At 40.1% G+C, this 23,472-nt stretch overlaps 1 protein-coding gene across 10 annotated transcripts; it reads right to left on the bottom strand.

Annotated features, from left to right (window-relative positions):
- Positions 1-490: 490 nt before the first annotated feature.
- On the bottom strand, positions 491-23,219 carry LOC148878091 (autophagy-related protein 18f-like). 10 transcript variants are annotated; one of them, XR_016100472.1, is made up of 10 exons: positions 22,246-23,219; positions 5,854-6,312; positions 5,320-5,751; positions 4,799-5,035; positions 3,882-4,703; positions 3,609-3,772; positions 2,579-2,758; positions 2,273-2,400; positions 1,716-2,081; positions 491-771 (listed from the first exon to the last, which is right to left on the bottom strand). XR_016100472.1 is itself a non-coding variant. In XM_088948835.1 (9 exons), the coding sequence occupies exons 3-8, from the start codon at positions 6,148-6,150 to the stop codon at positions 1,718-1,720; spliced, it is 2,316 nt and encodes a 771-aa protein (XP_088804961.1). In that variant the 5' UTR covers positions 6,151-6,312; positions 7,959-8,040; positions 22,246-23,157; the 3' UTR covers positions 491-771; positions 1,716-1,717. The 10 variants fall into 10 exon arrangements, 2 of the variants coding, with proteins under 2 accessions (XP_088804961.1, XP_088804924.1); XR_016100476.1 differs by having other exon boundaries at positions 2,303-2,400; XR_016100469.1 differs by having other exon boundaries at positions 2,601-2,758.
- Positions 23,220-23,472: the final 253 nt, after the last annotated feature.

The raw sequence follows: 23,472 nt of genomic DNA, 5'->3' as shown, positions 1-23,472 counted from the left end.
TGGTATTTTGTATCATTATTCATTCAAATTTAAATGAAATAAAATTCCTATTTGAAGTGTTTTATTTATTTATTTTTTGGGTAATCGTAAATTCGTAATCCATTCAGTCTAGCCCGATTCAACCCAAGCCCAAGGCCCGCCTTGTGGCCCAACCTGACGCGGCCCAAGCCCATGGCACATGACCTGTAGCCCAACTCAACTTAGGCCTACAGCATGGCATGGGTGTGGGTCGTGCCGAACAAACCCCCAGAATTTTCACCAAGGAGGGCAACATGGCCCGTGATGGCTCGCGGGCCAGTATGGCAAAGTGCAAACCACCCATGGTTAGATTCCATTTTCCTTTAGGAGAGTGGCATTCTTGTAATTTGAAAGAAAAAAAAAAGCAAAAAAGAGAGAGAGTTGGTATAGAGTAGCATTCTTGTAATTTCTATAAAAAAAAAAAGGCAAAAAATACTATTAGATTCCATTTCCCTCCTCTTCTTACTACACATTTCAACTTAATATAGATAGATATAGATTGCAACTGATTATTGGAATCATATTCAGGAATCTGTTATTTACAATGTTGAACAGAAAAGGAATCCTAGACTGCATATTACATTCAAATCATCTCCCTCTTAAGATCTCCCCCCACCCCACCCTTTCTCTCTACAATTAAACCCCACAAATATCCAATGCTGGTTAATAACTTAATATGCCTCTTCGTAGAATAAAACTTTAAGTCAGCACATCTGAGGACTGATGGACCAGTAAGTTGCGATCCTTTATCACCTGCAATTACACAAATCTTCAATACCTACCAAAGATAAATTGGAAACCCAAATCGGGCAATTTGGGGAGCTAGAATAGGTAACAACTCTAGCCATATGAGTGCAAAGGACACGGTAGTATGTGCACTGTCATCACCATATATGGCGAATTCTACGTGGGACCTAGGTATTTGGTAACTCCCTCTGGATTGTTAGCATTGCCCAGACTTAAAGCACCGGAAGATTAATGCACTGATAATAATTCTCATGTATGACAAAGTATTAGAAGTACAACTCACGAATCCCGAGAACTTCTATAGTAAAAAACCCTATTGCTGTATGGGCACTAGGTACCTTATGGGTCACTAGGTACAACTCAGCATAACTGCACTTAAGGATCAGAAGTATAACTGACAAATCCCTAGAGCTTTAGTTGAAAAGCACTACTGTGTAGGTAGTATGTACCTTGTGCATCAAGAACTGCTACAGTGCTACTGTACATATGGGTCAGAGGTACAAATGACAAATCCTAGAGCTTTTATAGTTGAAGAACTGCTACGGTTTTGATGCTTCTGTTGTTCACTGCCTTTGAGATGTAGGAATCATAGTCCTACTGGAATAGCATTCTTCAACCATAAAAGCTATAGGTGTTGTCATTTGTACCTCTGACCCATATGTGCAGTAGCAGTGCTTGATGCACAAGATACCTACACAGGAATAGCGTTTTCACCCATAAGTGCAGTTATGCTTGAGTGCACCAAGTACCCATACAGGAATAGGGTTTTATACTCCTAAGGAAAATATCTCCAGTCCCAACAAATAGTGAAAACAGTTAAAAAAAAAGGATAAGAAATCTATTAACTCCAGTTTCAGTGAGACAACCTGCTACTCCTAAATTAGTCAATTCCAACATACAGGGACTTCACAGGCATTACCAAAATCCGAAAAAAAGAGTGAACAGCTTACCTTTAATGCAACCCACTGTCATCGTCCTCGAAGTGATTCTCCATCTTCAGGTTTTGTTTGTTATTATTTACAAACTTGAGGTGGGACCCCATCTTCTCCTTGCTATTTACAAACTCCAGTCCAGTACTAATTTTGGGGCTATCATTGTTATTTACAAAGCCCACATCTGACTCTGATGAAAATAGAAGGCCACAATCCCAGCCATTTTCTTCAATGCCACTACGAAGTTCAGCTGCTGCATTAGAACCTTCGGAGATACAGTCAAGGGAGCTACTGCTGTTTCTGCATGAAGACTTTCCATCATCAGACAGCCCAGACCTCTGATTCTGCAATAGGCCAATATGATTGCTATCTAAAGCAGGCACCCTGAATAAGTAAAAAAGAAGTAATTCAGATACATCAGTGGCATCCTTATCCAATCAAAACTAGAATGGTGGTTTAATAAATGTCTTTTTATTTACTATTAAAAAAAAAAGCTAATATGGTGGTTTAACCTAGAATTTCAATTTGCAAGAGATCTATAAAGAAGAGCATGCTAAAGAATGTAGTTTGCCTACAAAGCAAGGAAAATGGAATGACTCCCAGACATGCATTGGTTTCTGATTCCCATGCCTTGTCCATGCAACACTGGTGTCTACCAAGGCAACTTAGAAGGAAACAGAATGCAGAAATCTTCTCTCTCTCCCTAAGGAAAAAAATAAAATAGCAATGAGGGATACAATCTCCATTTTAGCTGGTTGAATTTATTGCATGAAAAAGCAATACAAATTTTAGAGAACCAAAGCACAAGATGCACCCAGAGGAAAAATATGAGGACTTCGAAATTCAAACAAAAAAACATCCAACTAAGAAAGGGAGGAAACCTCTTTATTGAACTATAGACACCTTATAATAGAAGGTTACTCTTCTGTGGTCACAGGATCGCTGATGAAGATAAATGATGTGAGTATCATGGCTACCAAGGTCCCCCTGTTTGTTTGGATGGACTTTAAGGTCTCTTTGTTTATGTTTTTCACATCTAGCCTTCATTTGGGGTTTATATCCTGATGAAAAATAGAATAAAAGTGCAAAGAAATGTCAATAGATTTATACATGTATGATACCAGTTGATTGGTTACAAAAATTTGTAACCAATCAACTGGTACCATAAAAATAATAACCAATCAGGTGGTTATTTATCAGATTCATGGGGGGATTTGATTAGCCGATCCATATAGTTGGGATAACCGGATAAGGCATGGATGATGATGATTGGGGGGGAGGGATTTGGTTGGTCAAAGCTCTTCTGGTATCATGTCTTTCCGGCAGCATAGTACATATACTAGTTTACATAAAAAGGGCTGTTACTCAGTGATAGTTCTAGCTACCTAGGGTCTTGGGAGGCTGGAGGGGTAGACAGGATATGCACCTATCCTTTGACACATTTTTGTACAAAGTGACCACTCTCAGACTCAAACCCTCATTTTCCGACTTATCAGCCTGAGATTTTACCATCACACCAAGCAGTGGCCCCTCTAATGTGTATATATACATGGGGTGGATTTATAAGTCGGGCAGGTTCAGGATGCATTGGGCCAGGCTCAGTCTGGGCTCAGGCTACATGAGGCCTCAACCCAAGCTCAACTTGAATTAAGGTCAGCCTTGAGTATTACAACCAAGCCCAGCCCAGAGCCCAAAGATCCAAATCCTACCCCTGCAAAACCTAGGGTTGGGGCCACCCAAGTTAATATAAGTCGTCAAATTTAATCAGCATAAAGCACAAAAGGGAGGGGGAGAAGGGAAAAACAAAAGAAGCCCTGTAAAAAATTGGTGTCCAAACTTGAAGCCAAGAATGATTTTAAATAACTATCTAGGCTGATATTGAGGAAAAAGAAATAGAGGATCAATATGTACCTTAACTGTTGAAACTTTGGAGTTCGTAGATAGTTAAATACCGGTACCAAATCTTTTGACCTAGCTTCAATCATGCGAGTTGGAATCCGTTCAATTTCAATCTCGCCTCCTGAAACACTTCCTTCTGCTCTCTCGCTGTCCATCGTCATCACCTGAAAGTATATCTGGTCCAAATATACAGACAACAAATGCAGAGTCATGCCGCATCGAAGTACCAGCAATGAATTGTTTAAAAGAAATACTTATTTTAATTTCTACATGGTATGAAAATACCTTGGATTTTGCCCACAGTGGGATCCCGGATTGATGTGTCTGCAACTCAGCTTCTGAAATATATAAATGATTTCTTTCCTCAGAATTGACCTTTGCTTTTGTAAATTTATGATCATCAGCAGGATATATACTATTCCCCTTCTTTCCCTCTGGAAAAATTTTAGTGCTATCCTCATTACCATGTTCACCATAAATGTCAAGATTATCTTCTCGTTCTCTTCGATTTTGTCTCTGACAGATATCCCATTTCTGAAGTGCTTCCACAACCAACCGTGCATCACTATCTGGAGGTGATTCATAAGCAGTAACTAATCCAGACAAAATTTCCATGGAATCAGGTCCATTTGACAGGCGCAGCACATATTGTACCAGAGAGCCAGAAGGAGAGAACACCAGAAGGTGGTACTTTGTCCTCAAGGAGCTGGAATCTACAATTGAACCAGTTCCCTGGCAGTTATGGAAGGTTGAAGCAATAGCCCCAGAAAGGGAACTCACCCTGCCTGTAGCAACAGCTGCAGCACCACTTACTGTGCTCCTCCAGCCATTATTACCATTCCTTATTCTGCTAACAACTGATAATGTCACTGGGGGACCAGACACACAAAAATTTTGTTGATGAAGCTTTGGTATACCAGAACCATGCTGCCAATGAATGGCTGGCTTGGTCATCACACCTGACCCATTGTTGGTAAACCCAGCACTATTAGACTGAAGGTTCACAGAACCACCAAAAGGAGATATTGCAAATAAATGGCTTGTTCCCCTTGAAGAACTTATCATAATCCACTGGCTGTCTATGCTAAAGCTGATGTCCTGTATAACCTGATAAATACAAAAGAGAACATAGTCATGAAATTGCTAATATGAGTACATAAAAAATACCATAAACAACTGCAATTATTTCTCTTTTTATTTACAGCATTTGTGAAACCACGCTGCAGCCTGTAAAGATGTGCATAAGATCCACCAGCATCAGATCCTGATGAACTCCTAGGAAGCATAGGCATTATTCGAAAAACATTGATGTTGTGACCCTGAACTGAAGCAGTCACCAATAAAGTCCCACTAGGATCAAAGCATAATGCTGAAATAGGACTCCTATGTGCTCTAAACTGTGCAATAACAGATTTTCCAACAATATCCCTCACTATGACCTGCAGGAAATTAAAAGAACCGCAAAAAGTGTCAACACTAACAAGTAGATACAATGGTATAAGAATGATCTACTCAGCATTATTCTTCTTCACAGAAATTGAAGGCAGAGGAAGCCAGAACTTAATGCTTGGCACTGAGAATATTAGTATTAGATATTGGAGTGCAGCAAGTAGAACAACGGCAAAGAAAGGAATAACCTTCACAAACTCACAGAAAAGGTAACATTAAATTATTTTTATCTACAATACAGGCAATAATAAATATGAGAAGATTGAAGCAATACCATCCCAGCATTATCTGCATCTGGCAAATGGCCGTTAAGAGTGTCATTGGTTTTCCAGCTGGGGCTCCCTGGTTTTAGAGAATTATTGCTATCAGGTAAGAGTTCAGAGCAGTATCGTGACAGCTTCTTGTAACCCATATCTCCTAAGGTCACTATACCAGCAGCAAGTTGTTTACTTGATTCTTTGGCATAGTGTGCAACCAGGCTCCCATTTGAAGGGGAATCAGAGAAACTTGCAGAAGGTGTAAGATGTTTTGGGCTGACACGACCTGTATTTGATACTATAACAGGATTTCCACTATAAGCCAACCACCTGGGACCCACTGCAAGTGGTCCATAGCCTGCACTGCCAGAACCAGGACAACCCAAAACTACAGGATATGTAAGAATGGTATATTCTCTCTCCAAGGTTGCAGCATCAAAACAATGTATCTGAAATAAAGGAAAAGATGTTACTTGTGAGATCCTCAGGCAATGCAATAACTGAAGAAGAAGCACAGTAGCTGCAAGCTTGCACAAAGAAAATTAATATACCTGAGCTGCCTGAGAAATAGCCACAACTCGAGGACTGCACCTTATAGAGAAAACAGCTGATCTGAATTTCAGAATATGTACATAAGATTGGGAAATCAAAGAATAAAACCGAACAACTGTAGGTACAAAGTTGTCATTTCCAGGCTCATGGAAAGCTGTAACATTCCCATTGCATGTAGAGCCATCTTGAACATTAATAGCACCAGAAAGGGAAAAAACCCCAGCAACTACAAGCAATGGACGTACATCTACAAATTTGTCCTCTGATTTCTTTGATTGTATTGGCTTTGGTTGCATTTGCAGAAAAGAAACAGGACCATCATGTCTAGATACTAGCTCACGCACATTATCTGCTTCCTCAACATCCCAAACCTGGAAACCAGACCGATAACCCAGCAAAAGAACTCGCCGAACTATGCCTCCTTCCAATTCAAACTTGTCAAACCCAGCCCAATACACCTTTCAAGCACATATAAAAGATGAAACGAGTTAAAGGACTTCCTATCAAATTCTTCTTATGTTCTAAGGCTAATAAATTCTTTTACATAATTGTCAATGTGCCTAGGAGATTCTAAGCAACAGTCTAGTGCCTAGTCACCTGTCACCAAGCTGGGTACCTAGGCAACAAAATTGTACAAAGAAAAAAAAAAGTAAACCTATATTAGTTCCCTAACTCTACACACCAATTAGTATGCATATAAATTGAAAATACAGTAATGCTCTTTACTAATAATATTAATTTTCTACTCAAAATATATCAAATCATCATATCTAAAAAACTACAGCATTTTAAATTAATTAATTTCATTAATTCAATCACAATGTTATATTGTTATAAGTATTTAAAATAGAAAATGCATGTTATAAAATTGTTAACAACTAAAGAAGGTTATAATTTTATACTAGTAAAAAAAATTGAGAGAGAGAGAGAGTAAAGGAAAGGAAAAAGAACATTGGGCAAGGCCAAAATATCAAATGCTTCCCTGCTGGTTTTTTTTATTTGAGTTAAGAAACCACAACGGATTTGTTTTATTACTAAAAGATACAGGTAACTATGTAATCTGGGTGAAAATTTATTTATCTTTTTTTGAGTGGGAGGCTAGCCACATGTTTGAAGGAGAAGCTCTCTAGTCTTATCTGAGGATTTAATACATCCATATTAGATAAGGCACTCACGTTGTGATTTTTGACACCTATGTAGGCACCTTTTTATATAAGCCATAGTGTTCAGAGGAGGCACCTAGCCAAGATGCCTAGCTACCCAGATGATGCCTTGATAACTATGCTGCCCAACTGATATTGATTTCATTTCATTGGCAAGGAAATAGAAAAATGGCTTACAAAAGGAAGCTTGTAAGAAGAAAAAGTAAAATATCCTCAGAATAAGTGAACAGCATGGCCAATTGAGGCCCTTCAGGCATTGGAAGAGTATTTAAAGATAGGCAAGGATGCATACTAGAAGTTTACTCAGGTCACATAGGAGTTGACACATCGATGAGGGAAGAACTATTAGCTAGTCAAATGTCTTAACTAGAGTGGTCATATGATGATTAAAAATGCTCACCAAGAAATGTGGTAATTCAGGAATTTGATGGAGACAGCCAGAAAGAGCAATGGACATCACCTCTTCATGGATACAGATTGGCAAAAGGAGTAGCCAGGGTAAATATGGGAAACTTGTGTTAGGGAGCTTTAAAATTTAACAAATAAAGTTGGGTCTAGGTGGTTTCTTGTGGTCTAAAATCTGATGGTGCCATGCATAGCAAATAAATGTGCCCATATGAAGAAATACATAAACCAATGAAATTAAAAATATAGAATAATTTAAGACCTAATTTTTAATACAAACACAAAAAACAAAATTAAAAAATAAAAAAAAATTATAAAAAAAAATCTCTATTAGAACATTCAAAATACTTGAATGATCCAATCATCACATGAAGATAGGTTAATAAGCAAAAAAAAAGAGTCTTGATTAAAATTACCTTTCTGCTCATTTGCACATTTGGAGTAATAACAACTAGACATTAATTTATATCAAAGAGTCATAGAATTTCTGGAATTTTAATTCCAACCAACAGCTGTAAAGAAGTTATTTATGGTACCTCATGGAGCACATCTACTTAAACTTTAACAGGTAACCATCAAGAATGATCCCTAAGGCATTTGAATTGAGACCTATATACCCTGAAAGCACATACAAGATACAGAGAAGTATGGTAGAAGAGTATCCTGGAAAGAGGCATACATGACTAAGAAAGCCTAGATAATGCATCTCAGGCTAGGGATGTAAATGGATTGGATTTAATCTGATTCAAATTCAAATTCAAATCTGACTCATTTAAGTCACTGAACAGAATGGAATGGCAAAAAAGGACTGATATAACCAACCCCACATAGTTGGGACAAGGCTTAGATAATGATGATGATAATATTTAATTTTATAAATTATGCTGATTTTATATAGATTTACAAATATTTTAATCTAATTCAATATCTGGATATACAAATGAATTGAACTGGAATCTTTCTTTTATGTATCTGTCAAATATCAAGTCAAATTCAGATCTCTTGGATTGTAATTGGATTGAATTTGGACATACCCCTATCCAACTTCGATCCAATTCATTTGCAGTTTCAGCTCAGATGGCAGCCCAAAAAAGGTTCAACTGTTTGCCAAACAACCCCATGTCTGCAAGCTTCATTCAACAAGGCAATCTTACATGTCAGAAGAGTGTGACATAATATACCTCATATAGTGTCAAACCATTTGACTCAATCTTCTGCATTTATATTTGTGGCAAAATTTTCCCTTTTTCTTTCCATTTTGTTACAGAAGAAGTTTACGGAACAGTGCTCTTAATTATAAACTTTTATTTTTGACACTTCCATGATTAAATATACCTTGAACCCTGAATATATGCTTCTTCATTCAAATGAGACTATTGCTATTGTGGTGGAATCCTAAAAATCATTCAAAACCAAAATAAGAATATTGTAGTCGTATGACACTACTGACAGCCCAAGCTGTGGTGTATAATCAACAGGGAATTAAGAGGATGAGAGGAGAAAGAGAAAAGAAGAGAAGAAGATTTCGAAGGAAGGGTTTCAGAAAAGAAGAGAATGCTTAATCTGCTGCCCCCCTCTTTTTATTTATATTAATTCTGAAGTAAGGATAAGACTGCTTACATGGCAAAATTAAAATCCTAATAAAAGACAACAATTAAAGTCCTAATAAAAGACTAACAACTAATTGTGGACTGACACTTAAATAACTAGTAGTTGTATACGAGTACAATAGAAAGAGGTGGGGAACACATAGTAGTTGTATGCGAGTACAATAGAAAGAGGTGGGGACCACATCAGTGGTTTCTACACTCCCCCTCAAGTTGGGAATAGATGTTTGTCATTCCCAACTTGCATAGATCTGCTTCTAACTTCTTCTTTGAAACTGCCTTGGTGAGAAGATCAACAAGCTGCATGTTGGAGATGATATATGGATAACAGACTTCTTGAGATGCAACCCTTTCCCTAATAAAATGTCAATCGACTTCAATGTGCTTGGTTCTATCATGTTGTACCGGGTTATGAGCTATATTAATAGCAGCCTGATTATCACAGTACAACATTAGAGGTTTCTCATAGGTAATACCCAATTCATCAAACAGTGATTTAAACCATAGTATTTCAGCCACACCATTTGCCATGGACCGATATTCAGCTTCAGCACTAGAATGAGAAACAACATTTTGTTTCTTACTCCTCCAAGAAACAAGGTTACCTCCTACAAAGGCACAGTATCCAGAGGTAGACCTTCTATCATCAATACAACCAACCCAATCTGCATCTATGTAAATTTCTATCTTCATGTGATTATTATCCTTAAATAGTACACCTCTGCCTGGACACCTCTTTAAATATGCCAATATCCTCTCAATAGCAAGTAGGTGGATAGTTCTAGGAGAGTGCATATACTGACTAACAACACTGACTGCATAGCTGATGTCTGGTCGTGTAAGACAAAAATATAGTAGTTTACCAACTAATCTTTGGAACATAACTTTATCTTCAAGAGGCTCTCTACCTTCTACACTAATCTTGTGATTCTATTCAATAGGTGTATCAGCTAGCTTAACACTCAACTTTCCTGTTTCTTTTAACAAATCAAGGACATATTCCATTTGAGAAACAAAGATTCCATGCTTAGACCAAACTACCTCAATACTCAAGAAATATCGTAGCTGTCCCAAGTCCTTTACCTCAAATTCTTGATGGAGAAGTTTCTTAAGAGACTCAATTTCACTGCTATCGTTCCCTGTTACTACAATGTCATCCACATATACAACAAGTAGAGTCAAGGAAGTATCCACTTTCTTAATAAACAAAGTGTGAACTGATTGAACCTGCACATAGCCAAACTTTTCAATGACTTGTCTGAATCTATCAAACCAAACTCTAGGGGACTATTTTAGTCCATACAAAGCTTTATTCAACCGAAAAACCTTCTTACCTATCTTTGTACTATAAAAACCAAGAGGTAACTGCATGTACACTTCTTCTTGCAAGTCACCATTGAGGAAGGCATTTTTAACATCCATTTGGAACAAGGGCCAAGAGTAACTAGCTGCAAGAGATAATAACACTCTGATGGTGGTCATTTTTGCTAATGGTGCAAAAATCTCCAAGTAATCTATACCATAAGTCTGAGTAAATCCCTTTGCAACTAACCGGGCATTATACCTTTCAATGGAACCATCAGCATTATGTTTCACAGTAAACACCCATCTACATACAACTGGTTTCTTCCCTTTGGGTTGATCAACTAGCTCCTAGGTATTGTTTCTCAGAAGGGCATCCATTTCTACCTTCATTGCATCTTTCCACTCAGGAATGGTCAGAGCTTCCTTTAATGTTCTGGAAATGGGAATATCAACAATTGATGTAAGAAATGACTTATAAGAGGGAGACAGGTGATCATAAGACAAGAACTGTGAGATACAATGGGCTATGGATGAGGTGCAACGGCGTTTGCCTTTACAAACTGCAATGGGAAGGTCAAGGTCATTCAATGGAAGTGAGGGCTCAAAAGACGGAGAAGGCTCAACAGGAGAAGGCTCATCTGTAATGGGAGCTGGAAGAGATGTAGTACCTAGATCTGGATCTTCAAAAGGAATTGGGGCTGGCCTGGACTGTTGATGACCGAAATCAACCTGCCTCCATCGTTTGTGATAAACTCTCAAATCCCAACATTTTTTACAACCCTCCCCATTATAGCCCTCTTCACTCAATGGAACAGGTAAAGGGAACTCTGATGTATTAACCCCAATCGTATTACTCTCCCCTTGAGAAGAAACCCTAGAGTAATAAGGTACATCCTCAAAGAAAATAACATATATGGATACAAATCTCTTTCCTAGCAACAGTATCCCTTTTGAGTTTGTGCATAACAAAGGAAAATACATTTTGAGGCTTTAGAGTCAAATTTGGAATAGCGAGGGCCAAGAGTTTGCACGAAGCAAGTACAACCAAATGTTTTAAGAGGGACGGAAAAAAACTCTTTATCAGGATATAAAAGAGTGAATGGGGGTTTCATGTCAAGAACCCATGAAGGAATTCGGTTGATGAGATACACAGCTGTGAGAATGGCATCTTCCCATAAATGTATAGGCACATTGGAGTTGAATATGATACTTCTAGCTACTTCCAATATGTGTCTATTCTTTCTCTTAGCCACCCCATTCTACTGAGGGGTATGAGGGCAGGTACTCTAATGGATAATCCCATGGTCAAGAAAATAAGAGGCTAGTGATGCTTTAAAGTATTCTCTCGCATTATCGGATCTGAAAATTTTGATTTTTACCCCAAACTGGGTTAAAATCATCTGATGAAAGGTTTGGGTTAGGGCAGGGACCTCATCTCAAGAACGCATCAAGTAGACCCAAGAAAACTAGGTGTAGTCATCAACAAACAGCAAGAAGTATCTATACCCCCCCCCCATAGCAGTGATGTGATATGGTCCCCAAACATCGGTATGCACAATGTCAAAAGGAATACTACTTCTCTTATTACTTAATGAATAGGTTGTTCCTTAATGCTTTGCAAGCTCACAACTTTCACACTTTAAACTGGACATCCGGATAGATTCAAATAAACTAGGAAACAAGCTTTTCAAAGACCTAAAGGATAAATGACCCAATCGATAATGCCAAAGCATGACTTGACTAATAGACTGAGAAACAAAAGACCCTCTAACTTCACTACCGTCCCACTGTGAACTTCCGCCAAGGCAGCTCAGATGATGATGCTGAATTACCAACCTCCTTTTCCAACTGAGTCAAGGCAGCTCAGATAGCAGCGAAGTGTCTAGTGGTGCTGCTCTTGTGCCTAATGAGGTTGCACAATCAATAGTAACAGTTGTATTAGCATTCCCCTTTTTGTTCCTGAGTTTTGCGGGAACTAGATGAGGATGTAGCTTCCAATAGGTTTCTTTGGTATGCTTAGGTTTCTTGCAATGTTCACATATTAGGTCCTTCTTGTCTTCCTTCTTCATATCTCTCTCCTTATCCCCCCCAAACTTGGGTTTAGTTGCTGCCAAGGCCGATTCAAGTGGTGAATGTTGTAACATAACTTTCCTTCTACTTTCTTCACAGTGCACTAGAGAGTAAGCTTGTGATAGTCACATTGTCTCTTGTTAGAAGCTATTGTCTAAGAATGTCATACTCAGAATTCAGACCGGCTAGAAACTCAAATACCCTATTGGTTTCAACCTGCTTTCTGTAGATCTGTGCATCCTTCTGACTTTCCCACTCAATTGTTTCCAAGTGATCAATCTCATGCCTCAAGGATTTCAATGTGAAAAAATAAACCGAGACTAGCTTCTCTCCTTGCTTAAGGTTATTCACCTTACATTTTAGCTCATAGGCCCTAGCAACATTGAGGGGTTTGGAGCAGGTTTCTTTCATGATATCCCAAATTTCTTTAGTTGTTTTTGCCTATAAATAATTTTGGTTGCTATGTGGTTGCATGGAGTTACACAACCATGTCATAACCAAATAGTTCTCCTGAACCCAATTGGTATATATTTGGTTGTCCTTGGCTACTTCCTTGACATCTCCCAATAAATAACTTAGCTTTCTTCTACCCCCAATAGCCATCATGGCTGATTGGACCCACTCTAGGTAGTTTGACCCATCAAATTTTACAATGGTAATCTGAAAACTGTTATCAGGTATGCTACCAGCACCACCAGCCCCTAAATAGTGTTCCCCTTGGCTCTTAAACTCCATTCTTTGTCAAGAAAAGATTAACAAATGCCTTTTGTATCACTGAGACTGGGTAATTACAGCTAGACCTAGAATTTGCTATCAGCTGAACCTACTTTATCCTTCTAGGTCGGAAATCCACCTAAAAAGATAACCTTCCAAGCACAACTTAGAGTGCAGGGCTGAGAGTGCAAGACTGAAACTAACGGCAGCCCTAGAATTGGCAACAGTCAAGAAACTAGAATCTTGAAACTCGAACCAGTCAAAGGTCAAGAAACAAGCCAAGAACACAACCAGTTCAGCCGCACCTCTTAAAGTAACCAAAAAACTATTCTTTTAATGTATCAAGAATAGATCAGGAGGGGAAAAAAAAAGCTTTCAGTCAAACCTTTGAAATAACCAGAAAAGGTAATCCTTTTAATAGAAAAGATTGACTTACTTCAGCAAAACTCTGGCCGCAACCTTCAAAGACAAGTCTGAACCCTAATCTTGAGGATTCTTCCTTCTGACTCTTCCTAATTGCTAGTCATCCTCTGATGCTTCACCAACAATCTCCAAGATTCAGCCGATGATCCCTTTTGCTGGAAAGTTTCAAACCCTAGGAAATTCTTATGCAGTCGGCCATGTCAGACTATCATAAGATTTCCTAGGTTGGCTCTGATACCATGTAGTCGTATGAGACTACTGACAGCCCAAGCTGTGGTGTATAATCAACAGGGAATTAAGAGGATGAGAGGCGAGAATGAGAAGAGAAAGAGAAAAGAAGAGAATAAGATTTCGAAGGAAGGATTTCAGAAAAGAAGAGAATGCTTAATCTGTCACCCCCCTCTTTCTATTTATACTAATTCTGAAGTAAGGATAAGACTGCTTACATGGCAAAATTAAAATCCTAATAAAAGACAACAATTAAAGTCCTAATAAAAGACTAAAAGACTAAAGTCCTAATAAAAGACTAACAACTAATTGTGGATTGACACTTAAACAACTAGTAGTTGTATACGAGTACAATAGAAAGAGGTGGGGACCACATAGTAGTGGTATACGAATACAATAGAAAGAGGTGGGGACCAAATCAGTGGTTTCTACAAATATTTACACCTTTGGGTTCCTGGTCACAGATGCTCATAGTATAGGATTTTAAGAAGAGAAATATGTTGTTCCTCCATTTCCACTATTTGGCAGGGTCCAAGTCTCTAAGGGACACAACATCAGCTGAGCTCAACAGAAACTCAACCAAGCTTGTACTTTTCAAACTATGTTTGTCCATGGCTAGAAAAGCAAGCACTAACAAACCCAAGATCATGGCCTTGTGCAAAAGAGTCAAAGTAAGGCCAACAATGAATCGCACAATGCAGATTAGTTGTGCATGTACAGATGAAACTTACTGATGAAGATGACTCCATTATATAAATCTGTACTACTATTGAAAGTGTAGATGAGAGTGTGAAACTTTTGTTTGAATAAAATACCCCAATTCTTGAATTTGTCCCTTTCTAATTGTAAGGATAGATATGCAATTTGAACAACCACTCTTCTCTTCATTCAAATCCCTCTCATTAAGTCTTATATTTAAGGTATTAACTTCCACTTACGTTTACTAAATTCTCTTCTTGACTAGAATACCCTTGTTTTTGAATTTGGTCCCTCTCTAATTATGAAGTCACAAAATGTAATTTGAACTACATTTCTCCTCATTCAATTCCCTCCCTCTCATTAAGTCTTGTACTTAGGGTATTAACTCCCGTTCTTTCATTGAATCCTATATTAAATAATCATATTAAAGAAAAATAAGTGTGACACTGAATAATTGTTTTTATTGATGATAGAAATAAAATATAAATTTAAAACCAACACAAAAAAATGAGTTGATTTCTTGTTTTGGTGGCAGTCAATAATTCAACCTTTGGGCCAAAATGTGCCAACCCTTGATGTTATAGTTAAATAATAATAAAAATTAAAAAAGGTGAAAACACACAAAAGTATAAAAAATACAAAAAATGTAGAAAATATTTGGGCACTTCTCTAATATCATATATTCATAATATTAAACAAAAATAAGGGTGACAAATAAGAACAATTTTTATAGATAGAAATATGAAAAAATTGTAGAAAATTATGGAAACATATTTTTACTAACATCATCATCATCATCAAAAATTTTCACTTGCAAAGCATGTGAAACTTACTAGTAGTACTTGATGAGGGCGGATTTGGCCCTCCAATGATATTGTGGCACATGGCACCTCAGAACAACTAGGTGACACCCGAAACCACTTTGGCAACAACTTGCCTTAGCCAAGTTGATGGTGTCCCACCTGGCGGCCTGGCACAAGCGCGGCCTGGCATAGGCACGGCCTGGCCCAAGCGCGGCTTAGCCCAAGCACGGCCTGGCACAGGCGCGAGCTGGCAGCCTAGCACAGGCACGAGCTGGCAGCCTAGCACAGGCACGAGCTGGCAGTCTAGCACAGGCACGAGCTGGCAACCTGGCACAAGCACGAGATGGCACAGGCGCGACCTGGCACAAGCACGAGATGGCACAGGCGCGACCTGGCATAGGCACGACTTGGCACAGGCACGAGCTGGCGACTTGGCATAGGCACAAGCTGGCACAAGCACAAGCTGGCAACCTGGCCCAGGCACCAACCTGGCGACTTACAAGACGTGCTCGCCAACGAATTCGGCATGCATATCCTAACACTCCCACAATCCTTGGCAGTTGGCCCACGTGCCGAACGATCCGGAGGGTGGTCAACGTGCATGGCGGTTACCTCCAGGAATCTCGAACCACTTAGACGACCTCACAGAAATCTCGGATATGGTGCATCAAGCCCACGCCAAACAATGCCTATATAAAAGCACCAACCCCAAGGGCAAGGGGGGCGAGCAAGTAAGCAAGTAGGCATATCCTAGCTCTCATACTTTATGATTTTTTAGCTCGCAGTCTACTATGAGAGTACTGACTTAAGCATCAGATCAACCTCGTCGGGTTAGCCACCCCGGGTCCTCTGACATTCGGTTCCTTGCAGGTCTCTAAAGAGCAAGGAAGCTCGTCAATCCAGCTCGCCACCAGGCAGCTCGCCACTAGGCAGCTCGCCACTAGATAGCTCGCCACTAGGCAGCTCGCCACCAGGCAACTCGCCACTAGGCAGTTCGCCACTAGGTAGCTCATCAAGGTAGTTCGCCACCAGGCAGCTCGGCACCATGCAGCTCGCCACCAGGCAGCTCGGCACTAGGCATCTCACCACCAAGTAGCTCATCAAGGTAGTTCGCCACCAGGCAGTTCACCGCCAGGCAATTCGCCACTAGGTAGCTCGCCACCAAACAACTCGCCACTAGGGAGCTCCACTTCAACCTCTGAGTCATAGGCCACTTGGGAGCAGACGTCACTGACAAGGTACTTAGCACAAAAAAATTGATACATCACAAAAAAATTAATACGTGACCAGGAAACGGTTACATCAATTGGCATCGTCTTTAGGAATCGCTACAAGAAGCTAAGCTCTCCTCTAAAAAGCTAAGTCCTCTTCTTCTAGAAACAAAAGCTCTCGCTTTATACTTTCCACTTTTATGAACTCAAAGACTATGCAAGGAGCTAAAAGACTAAGCAGCTCTACCAACTTTACTTTCAATTCAGATAAAACCTCATCAGCCCTCTTCGTGAGGTCCCCTCTACAAAGATGAGCTCTTCGTGGCTTCCGTGGGAGTTGGCGGCCAACAGACTACATGGGCACCCTTGCTGGTCGAGCCTTCCAAGGCTCCGGTGTGAGCTGGCGACCCAAAGTTAGTAGTGCTGCCCTCGAAGGTCGAGCTCCTAGTAGCTTCTTGTAGGAGTGGGTGACCGGCATTACTAGGCTGATGCAGCAAAATCATAGCTCTAAAGCGCCCACCAAGCGGCCAGCGCGCGGCCTGGCCAGGCGTGAACTGACGAACTGATAAGAGGCTTCCTCGTCACAAGACCCAGTCGCCTCTAGGAGTCGCTCCCAGAGCCCAAGGGCTAAAATATCACATAAGACCCAGTTGCCTCTTCGGCACGGGCAAAATCAAATACCAATGAGAGTGGACTACGAGTCGCTCCTAGAGCCTAAGGGCCAAAATACCGAACTAGCGAAGAACTCCTCACCATATAAGACCCAATCGCCTCTTCAGCATGGGCAAAATCAAGGAGTGGACTGCGAGTCACTCCCAGAGCCTAAGGAATTGAATTGACACTTACGAGCTCATAGAATTATTCATTCTGGGCCAAAAGGAGAAATCTACTCCCTTCGCTGAGTTACTTTCGGCTCGGGAGTGGGTGGCAAATGATGAGGGCAGATTTGGCCCTCCAATGATATTGTGACACATGGCACCTCAGAACAACTAGGTGACACCCGAAACCACTTTGGCAACAACTTGCCTTAGCCAAGTTGATGGTGTCCCATTGGGCGGCCTGGCACAGGCACGGCCTAACACAAGCACGGCCTGGCACAGGCACGAGCTGGCAGCCTAGCACAGGCACGAGCTGGCAGCCTGGCACAAGCACGAGCTGGCGACCTGGCACAAGCACGAGCTGGCGACCTGGCACAGGCACGAGTCGGCACAGGCGCAACCTGGCATAGGCACGACCTGGCACAGGCATGAGTTGGCACAGGCACGACCTGGCACAAGCACGAGCTGGCACAAGCGCGACCTGGCACAAGCACGAGCTGGCAACCTGGCCCAGGCACCGACCTGGCACAAGCACGAACTGGCAACCTGGCCCAGGCACCGACCTAGCAACTTACAAGACGTGCTCGCCGACGAATTCGACATGCATATCCTAACACTCCCACGGTCCTTGGCAGTTGGCCCACATGTCAAACGTTCCGGAGGGTGGTAAATGTGCATGGCGGTTACCTCCAAGAATCTCGAACCACTTAGACGACCTCGCAGAAATCTCGGATATGGTGCGTGAAGCCCACGCCAAACAATGCCTATATAAAGGCACCAACCCCAAGGGCAAGGGGGTCGAGCAAGTAAGCAAGTAGGCATATCCTAGCTTTCATACTTTATGATTTTTTAGCTCGCAGTCTACTATGAGAGTACTGACTTAAGCATCGGAGCAACCTCGCCGGGTTAGCCACCCCGGGTCCTCAACATTTGGTTCCTTGCAGGTCTCTAAAGAGCAAGGAAGCTTGTCAATCCAGCTCGCCACCAGGCAGCTCGCCACTAGACAGCTCGGCACCAGGCAACTCGCCACCAAGCAGCTCAGCACTAGGCAGCTTGCCACTAGGCAGCCCACCCCTAGGCAGCTCGCCTCTAGGCAGCTCGCCCCTAGGTAGCTCATCAAGGTAGTTCGCCACCAGGTAGTTCACCACCAGGAAAGTCACCACCAGGCAGTTCGCCACTAGGTAGCTTGCCACCAGACAGCTCGCCACTAGGGAGCTCCACTTCAGTCTTTAAGTCATAGGCCACTTGGGAGCAGACCTCACTGACGAGGTACTTAGCACAAAAAATTGATACATCACAAAAAAATTGATACGTGACCAGGAAATGGTTACATGGCAAAGTCTTATGTAATATGGTTCCGCATGTGATATGTTGGTGTGTATGGATGGTAAATATTTGCAGGGAGGTTGAAAGGGTGATAGTAAAATGGGCCTCCATCAACAGATTATTCTTGGCGTTCAAGTTCAGCCACTTTTACAATCATTGGAGCAGCATATTATGGCATGATAATTTTGTGTTGAAATGTTTTGTTTGTACTCTGATGGGCCTAATGTTGTTGGTGTATTCCTGGCCTGGAGAGAACCTCTCCCACTACAGCCTTTTTCTCATCCTTGATGAAATTTATCTTTCATCATTTAAACAAAAAAAATGTAAGCTGGTAACCACCCAACCAGACCAAAACCAGGCTGGTTTTGAACACAGACTGCAAACTTGGATCAATTTTTTAGCTGGAATGCTGGACAGTGTCAAGCATTTCATATTCACATAGGTTCGGTGACTTTTTATGGCACCACTAGGGGGGGGAGAAGGGAAAAAAGAAAGATGATTATGACCTTAAGCCTATCAAGGTGAATTATTGGTTGAGTGACAACGTATGAAAATGATAAAGACAAGCATTAGAGCTTGAGCTTCGTTTTAACCAGTGTTTTAAAAGCGCAAGGCGTAGGGGCCAATTTGCACCTAAGGCGCAAGGCGAGGCGCATGCCTTTTTGAAGCAAGGCACAAAAAAAAAGCTAAAAACTGTAAAAAAATAAAAAATATATATATATTAAACATAATACTAATAAAAATATAAACTTAAATTTTAAAAATAAATGTTTTAAAAAACATATTATCTAAAATTAAAATACATAAACATAACATGTAAAGCGTATTCAAATGAGAATTTAAAAATAAAATCAAACATATAAAACACTTTCCTCAATTGCATTATTTCAAATAGCTAATGTGATGTAAAACATATTATATTCCTAATTCTATGAGCCGCCTTTGTGTCACGCCCCTCGAGGCAATCCCAAACAAGTCCATGTTAGGGTCTTAAATTCTTAATTTTCACGCAAAAATTCATCTTAATAAAATATCTTCTTAAAAGGCAATTAAAATTATAAAAGTATTATTTTTTGTGTGAAAATTAAGAATTTAAGACCCTAACATGGGCATGTTTGGGCTTGTCTCGAGGGGCATGGTCAGGGCTTTCTAGGTTCAAAATAGCAAAAAAGTGTCCAATTTTTTTTTCAAAAGGCACACACCTAGGCTGAGGTGCAAGGTGCATCAAGCACACCAAGCGTGCGCCTTTTGAAAGTGCTGCACCTAGGACCTAGGTGAGGTGCATACCCTAAAATGTGCCTCGCCAGGTGCGCCTTTTAAATCACTGGTTTAAACAAGGAGAAAGGGGCTTGCAACTGTATAACCCCCCCCAAAAAAATAATAGATTAACAATTTTTTTGGTCTGAGATATTAAGATAATTAAGCAATGTGATATTCAATTACATGATTAAATTTCAAATTAAACTAGAATTTTTCAATATAAATTAATAAGTTCATTTAGGGGGGGGGTGTTTGGATACTCATTTGAATTGCATGGATTTGGAATAGCAATGAAATGCTTTCCACTTCTGCACACTGATCCATACAAAGCAAACTATTGAAATTGAGTCCACAGTCCATCAACCATTCTTTCCATCTAAATAGGCCAAATCTCATCAAAGCATCTATTGAATCCAATTCAGCATTAAATCTATAGCCATCAACAAGTCAGTTTGTTGGCATAAAATAATATGGTTGGTATTTGCTGCGTACAATAGATCTTCAATTACCCATCCTAGCTACTAAAGCCATAACTGAGACACAACTTGCACTGTTATATATCCAAAGAGGGGGAACCTCCAAGATTACAAAGATCATGGTTAGAATGGTGGAACCATGTAGAAAATATACATGTATGTCCCTTTATACATAAAAAGCTGAGGTAAAATCAAAACATCCCACTGATTCCAGAAATCATCTAAGGAGAAGTCCTCAAACTCCTTCAAAATCAAACTCCACTGACCATAGAAAATTTTATTTGTGCAATTTAAGTGGGTTGTAGTTGAAAAATATTTTCTTTGTTTTGAATTTATAGTGTATATTCATTATTTAGTGTTTTAATAACAAGGTGCCTCAAGGGTGGTGGAATGGACTCCAGGGGATGGAAGCTGCAAACTAAACTTTGATGGGTGCTGTATTGGAAATCCTAGGAACTATGGACTGGGAGGAGTAGTTAGGGATTCTGGTGGCAATGTAATTCTCAGTTATTCAGGGATAGCTGGGTTTGGAAACTCTCTAAGGGCAGAATTGTTGACTTTAATTCAAGGCCTTAAACTGATAGGCCAGCAGGGGTTATTGAATATAGCGGTTGAGGGGACTGTCAAACAGTCATTTTGTGGATGACTTCTCAGGAACAAATAAATATCTTGGCAGTTTAGACCGTTGGTAAGAATGTAAGATTGGGTCACTCTTTAGTCCTTAGGTGTCAGCTTGAACATCTGATTCATCTGGATACCCACGAGTGCAAATATGCTAGCTGATTCCCTGGCAAGATTGGGGGTAGGAAAAGAGAGTTTGGATTTGGGTTTCCCAGGCCTGGGCTGTAATTTGTAAGAGATTCTTTTATTCTGTTGTTTTTGTGCTTTCTTTGGCCTGTACTGAGGATCTGTTGTAAGTTCGCCCACCTGCTTTGGTTCCGAGCAGTGTGATTTCTTCTCTTATTTAATGAAACTCACCCTGTTGCTTATCAAAAAAAAAAAGTGTAGTATATATTCATGCAAAACGCATAGGAGGACATGCAAAATGGCCAATAAAAAACCAGAAGCTATACATCAAGAACTCAAAAAGAACCCCAAAAAAGTGTTGCCAAGTTTATCTGTACTGCACACATAATGAATTAACGCTGAAGAAATCAGAACCGGACTCATCCCTGAATTCCTTGCAAGTACTAAGATATGATCCAATTGTTCCAGTAGCTTTTCTCAGCATTGCATCAACGAATGTAGTTTTTTTCTCAAAAACACGGATATTCATTCTTTCCATATCAGCCAAATCACCACAAAGAAACTACTCTCCATGAGGCATTACCCTGCTTACTTGATCCTTCAGCATGCCTGCTAAAGAAAACTCTCTGATGGAGGAAAGGAAGCACCATTTTACTCCAATGACGTCCAAGAAGTGTACCATATGATAGAACAAACTAAATAGATGAACTACAGTAGGAATTTCCATGTTTTGTAACAGTTTATCATTTTTTTTTACTAGTGATGTTTTATATCTATTGCCCCTGCAGTTTTCTAAATCAAACCTCCGTAGTTATCGACATGATGAAATGAGAATGGAACTTTACTCGTTCCATTTCCTCTTCCTCATAAGAAATTGAAGAGAAACTTTTATAAGAAAAATGTCTTAAATTAGACCTATATTATAATAAGAAAATATAATTGCTTTGCGCCATAAAAGGACTGGATACCAAAAGATATTTCTGTTAAATTTAACTTAACGAGTATCACTACAACTACTAAAAACATTTAATGGTGACGAATCAAGTAGAATTCCAAAAATTTCTCCGTTAATCCAGAAGAAAGGAAAAATACTCCTCAATATGATAAAAGACAAACCGGTTATATCGAAATAGTACCTGATCACGGCTGTCATCATCGTCTCTATCCACAATTGACGACGCTACCGATGCACCAGCTGATCGAACTGTCGAAGCAACACTTGACGCGCCCGAAGAGACTATCCTCAGGTAACTCGAGATCGCTCGAAAAGAACTTGGTATGAACCCATTACTCCGTCCCTGTCTGGGAACTACTCCCTGAGGTTTCTGGTCATCATTCCTCATCCCCAAATCCCAAAGAAGAAAAGAAAAAAGAAGAAATTAAAAAATAAAAATTTAATTCACCGAACTGTGGCCTAATCATAACAGCAGGCTGTTTCTTTAATTTCAGCCTTCAGAAGAAACAGCCTCCAAATTTCCAGTTTCAAGTCATAAGTCTATCCATCTCCTTTTCGCTTCGAATGATTCAAAAGTCAAAAACTTGCTAAAATCCGAATCAAAACAAGACCTTTTCGGTTTCCGTGGCCTTCCTTGTAAAATTTAGTCTCTAAGAGAAAATTTCTCTTGGAAACCTAAAAAGCTGATAAAAAACGGCAGCTTTTCAACTTTTCATGTTTATATCAATAGAAAGAATTACTCGTCCTTGTGGATCCTCTCCTGAAATTTTACAAAAAGAATTAAAAAATAAATAAAAAGAATACGATAACGAATTGTTCAGTTAAAACCATGTCCGTTATCAATTCGAAACTGTATTAGAGAAGATAATTAGGACAGTACAACACAAGAACCGCCGCAAATAGCCGGAAAACGGTTTTAAGCCGCCGGAAAACCGGAACAGATCTAAGAACACCGGGTTTTCAGGAGATTGAATAAGGAACTAAGAAGAGAGAGAGAGGGATGCATCGATCCCTAGCTATCGGATAATGAAATGATGACTCTCCGCAACTCCGTTTACGTCTCTCTCTATCTTCGTCACTTTCTCTCTCTTCTTTTTTTTTTTTAATTTTCATGTTTCTTGTCTACATAGAAGAAGAAAACATCCACAGACGTCTTGCTGCTGTTCGGTTCAAGGTGCCAAAGAGTTCACACGGACAAGGTCGACTTTTTAATAACAGACCGTCAGATTCAAAATAGACCCACTATCAGCCCCAGCTGTAGCTAAGGACCACAACTTCTTGGTGCATTTTTTAGCATTGTAACATTTCTCAAGGGCCGTGCTGTAAGATTACAAACGTGAACGGAATCCGAGGAGCGTGCGTTAAGGGTTTCCTCTCGGGCACGTTTTTTATAAAGCAAAATATCAAC

The sequence above is a fragment of the Nelumbo lutea genome, chromosome 1, assembly GCF_056320005.1.
Source record: "Nelumbo lutea isolate HS-2025 chromosome 1, American lotus-T2T, whole genome shotgun sequence".
In the NCBI taxonomy this organism is placed as follows: domain Eukaryota; kingdom Viridiplantae; phylum Streptophyta; class Magnoliopsida; order Proteales; family Nelumbonaceae; genus Nelumbo; species Nelumbo lutea.
The sequence above is the reverse complement of the archived record's forward strand: the minus strand, read 5'-3'. Positions and strand labels throughout refer to the sequence as shown.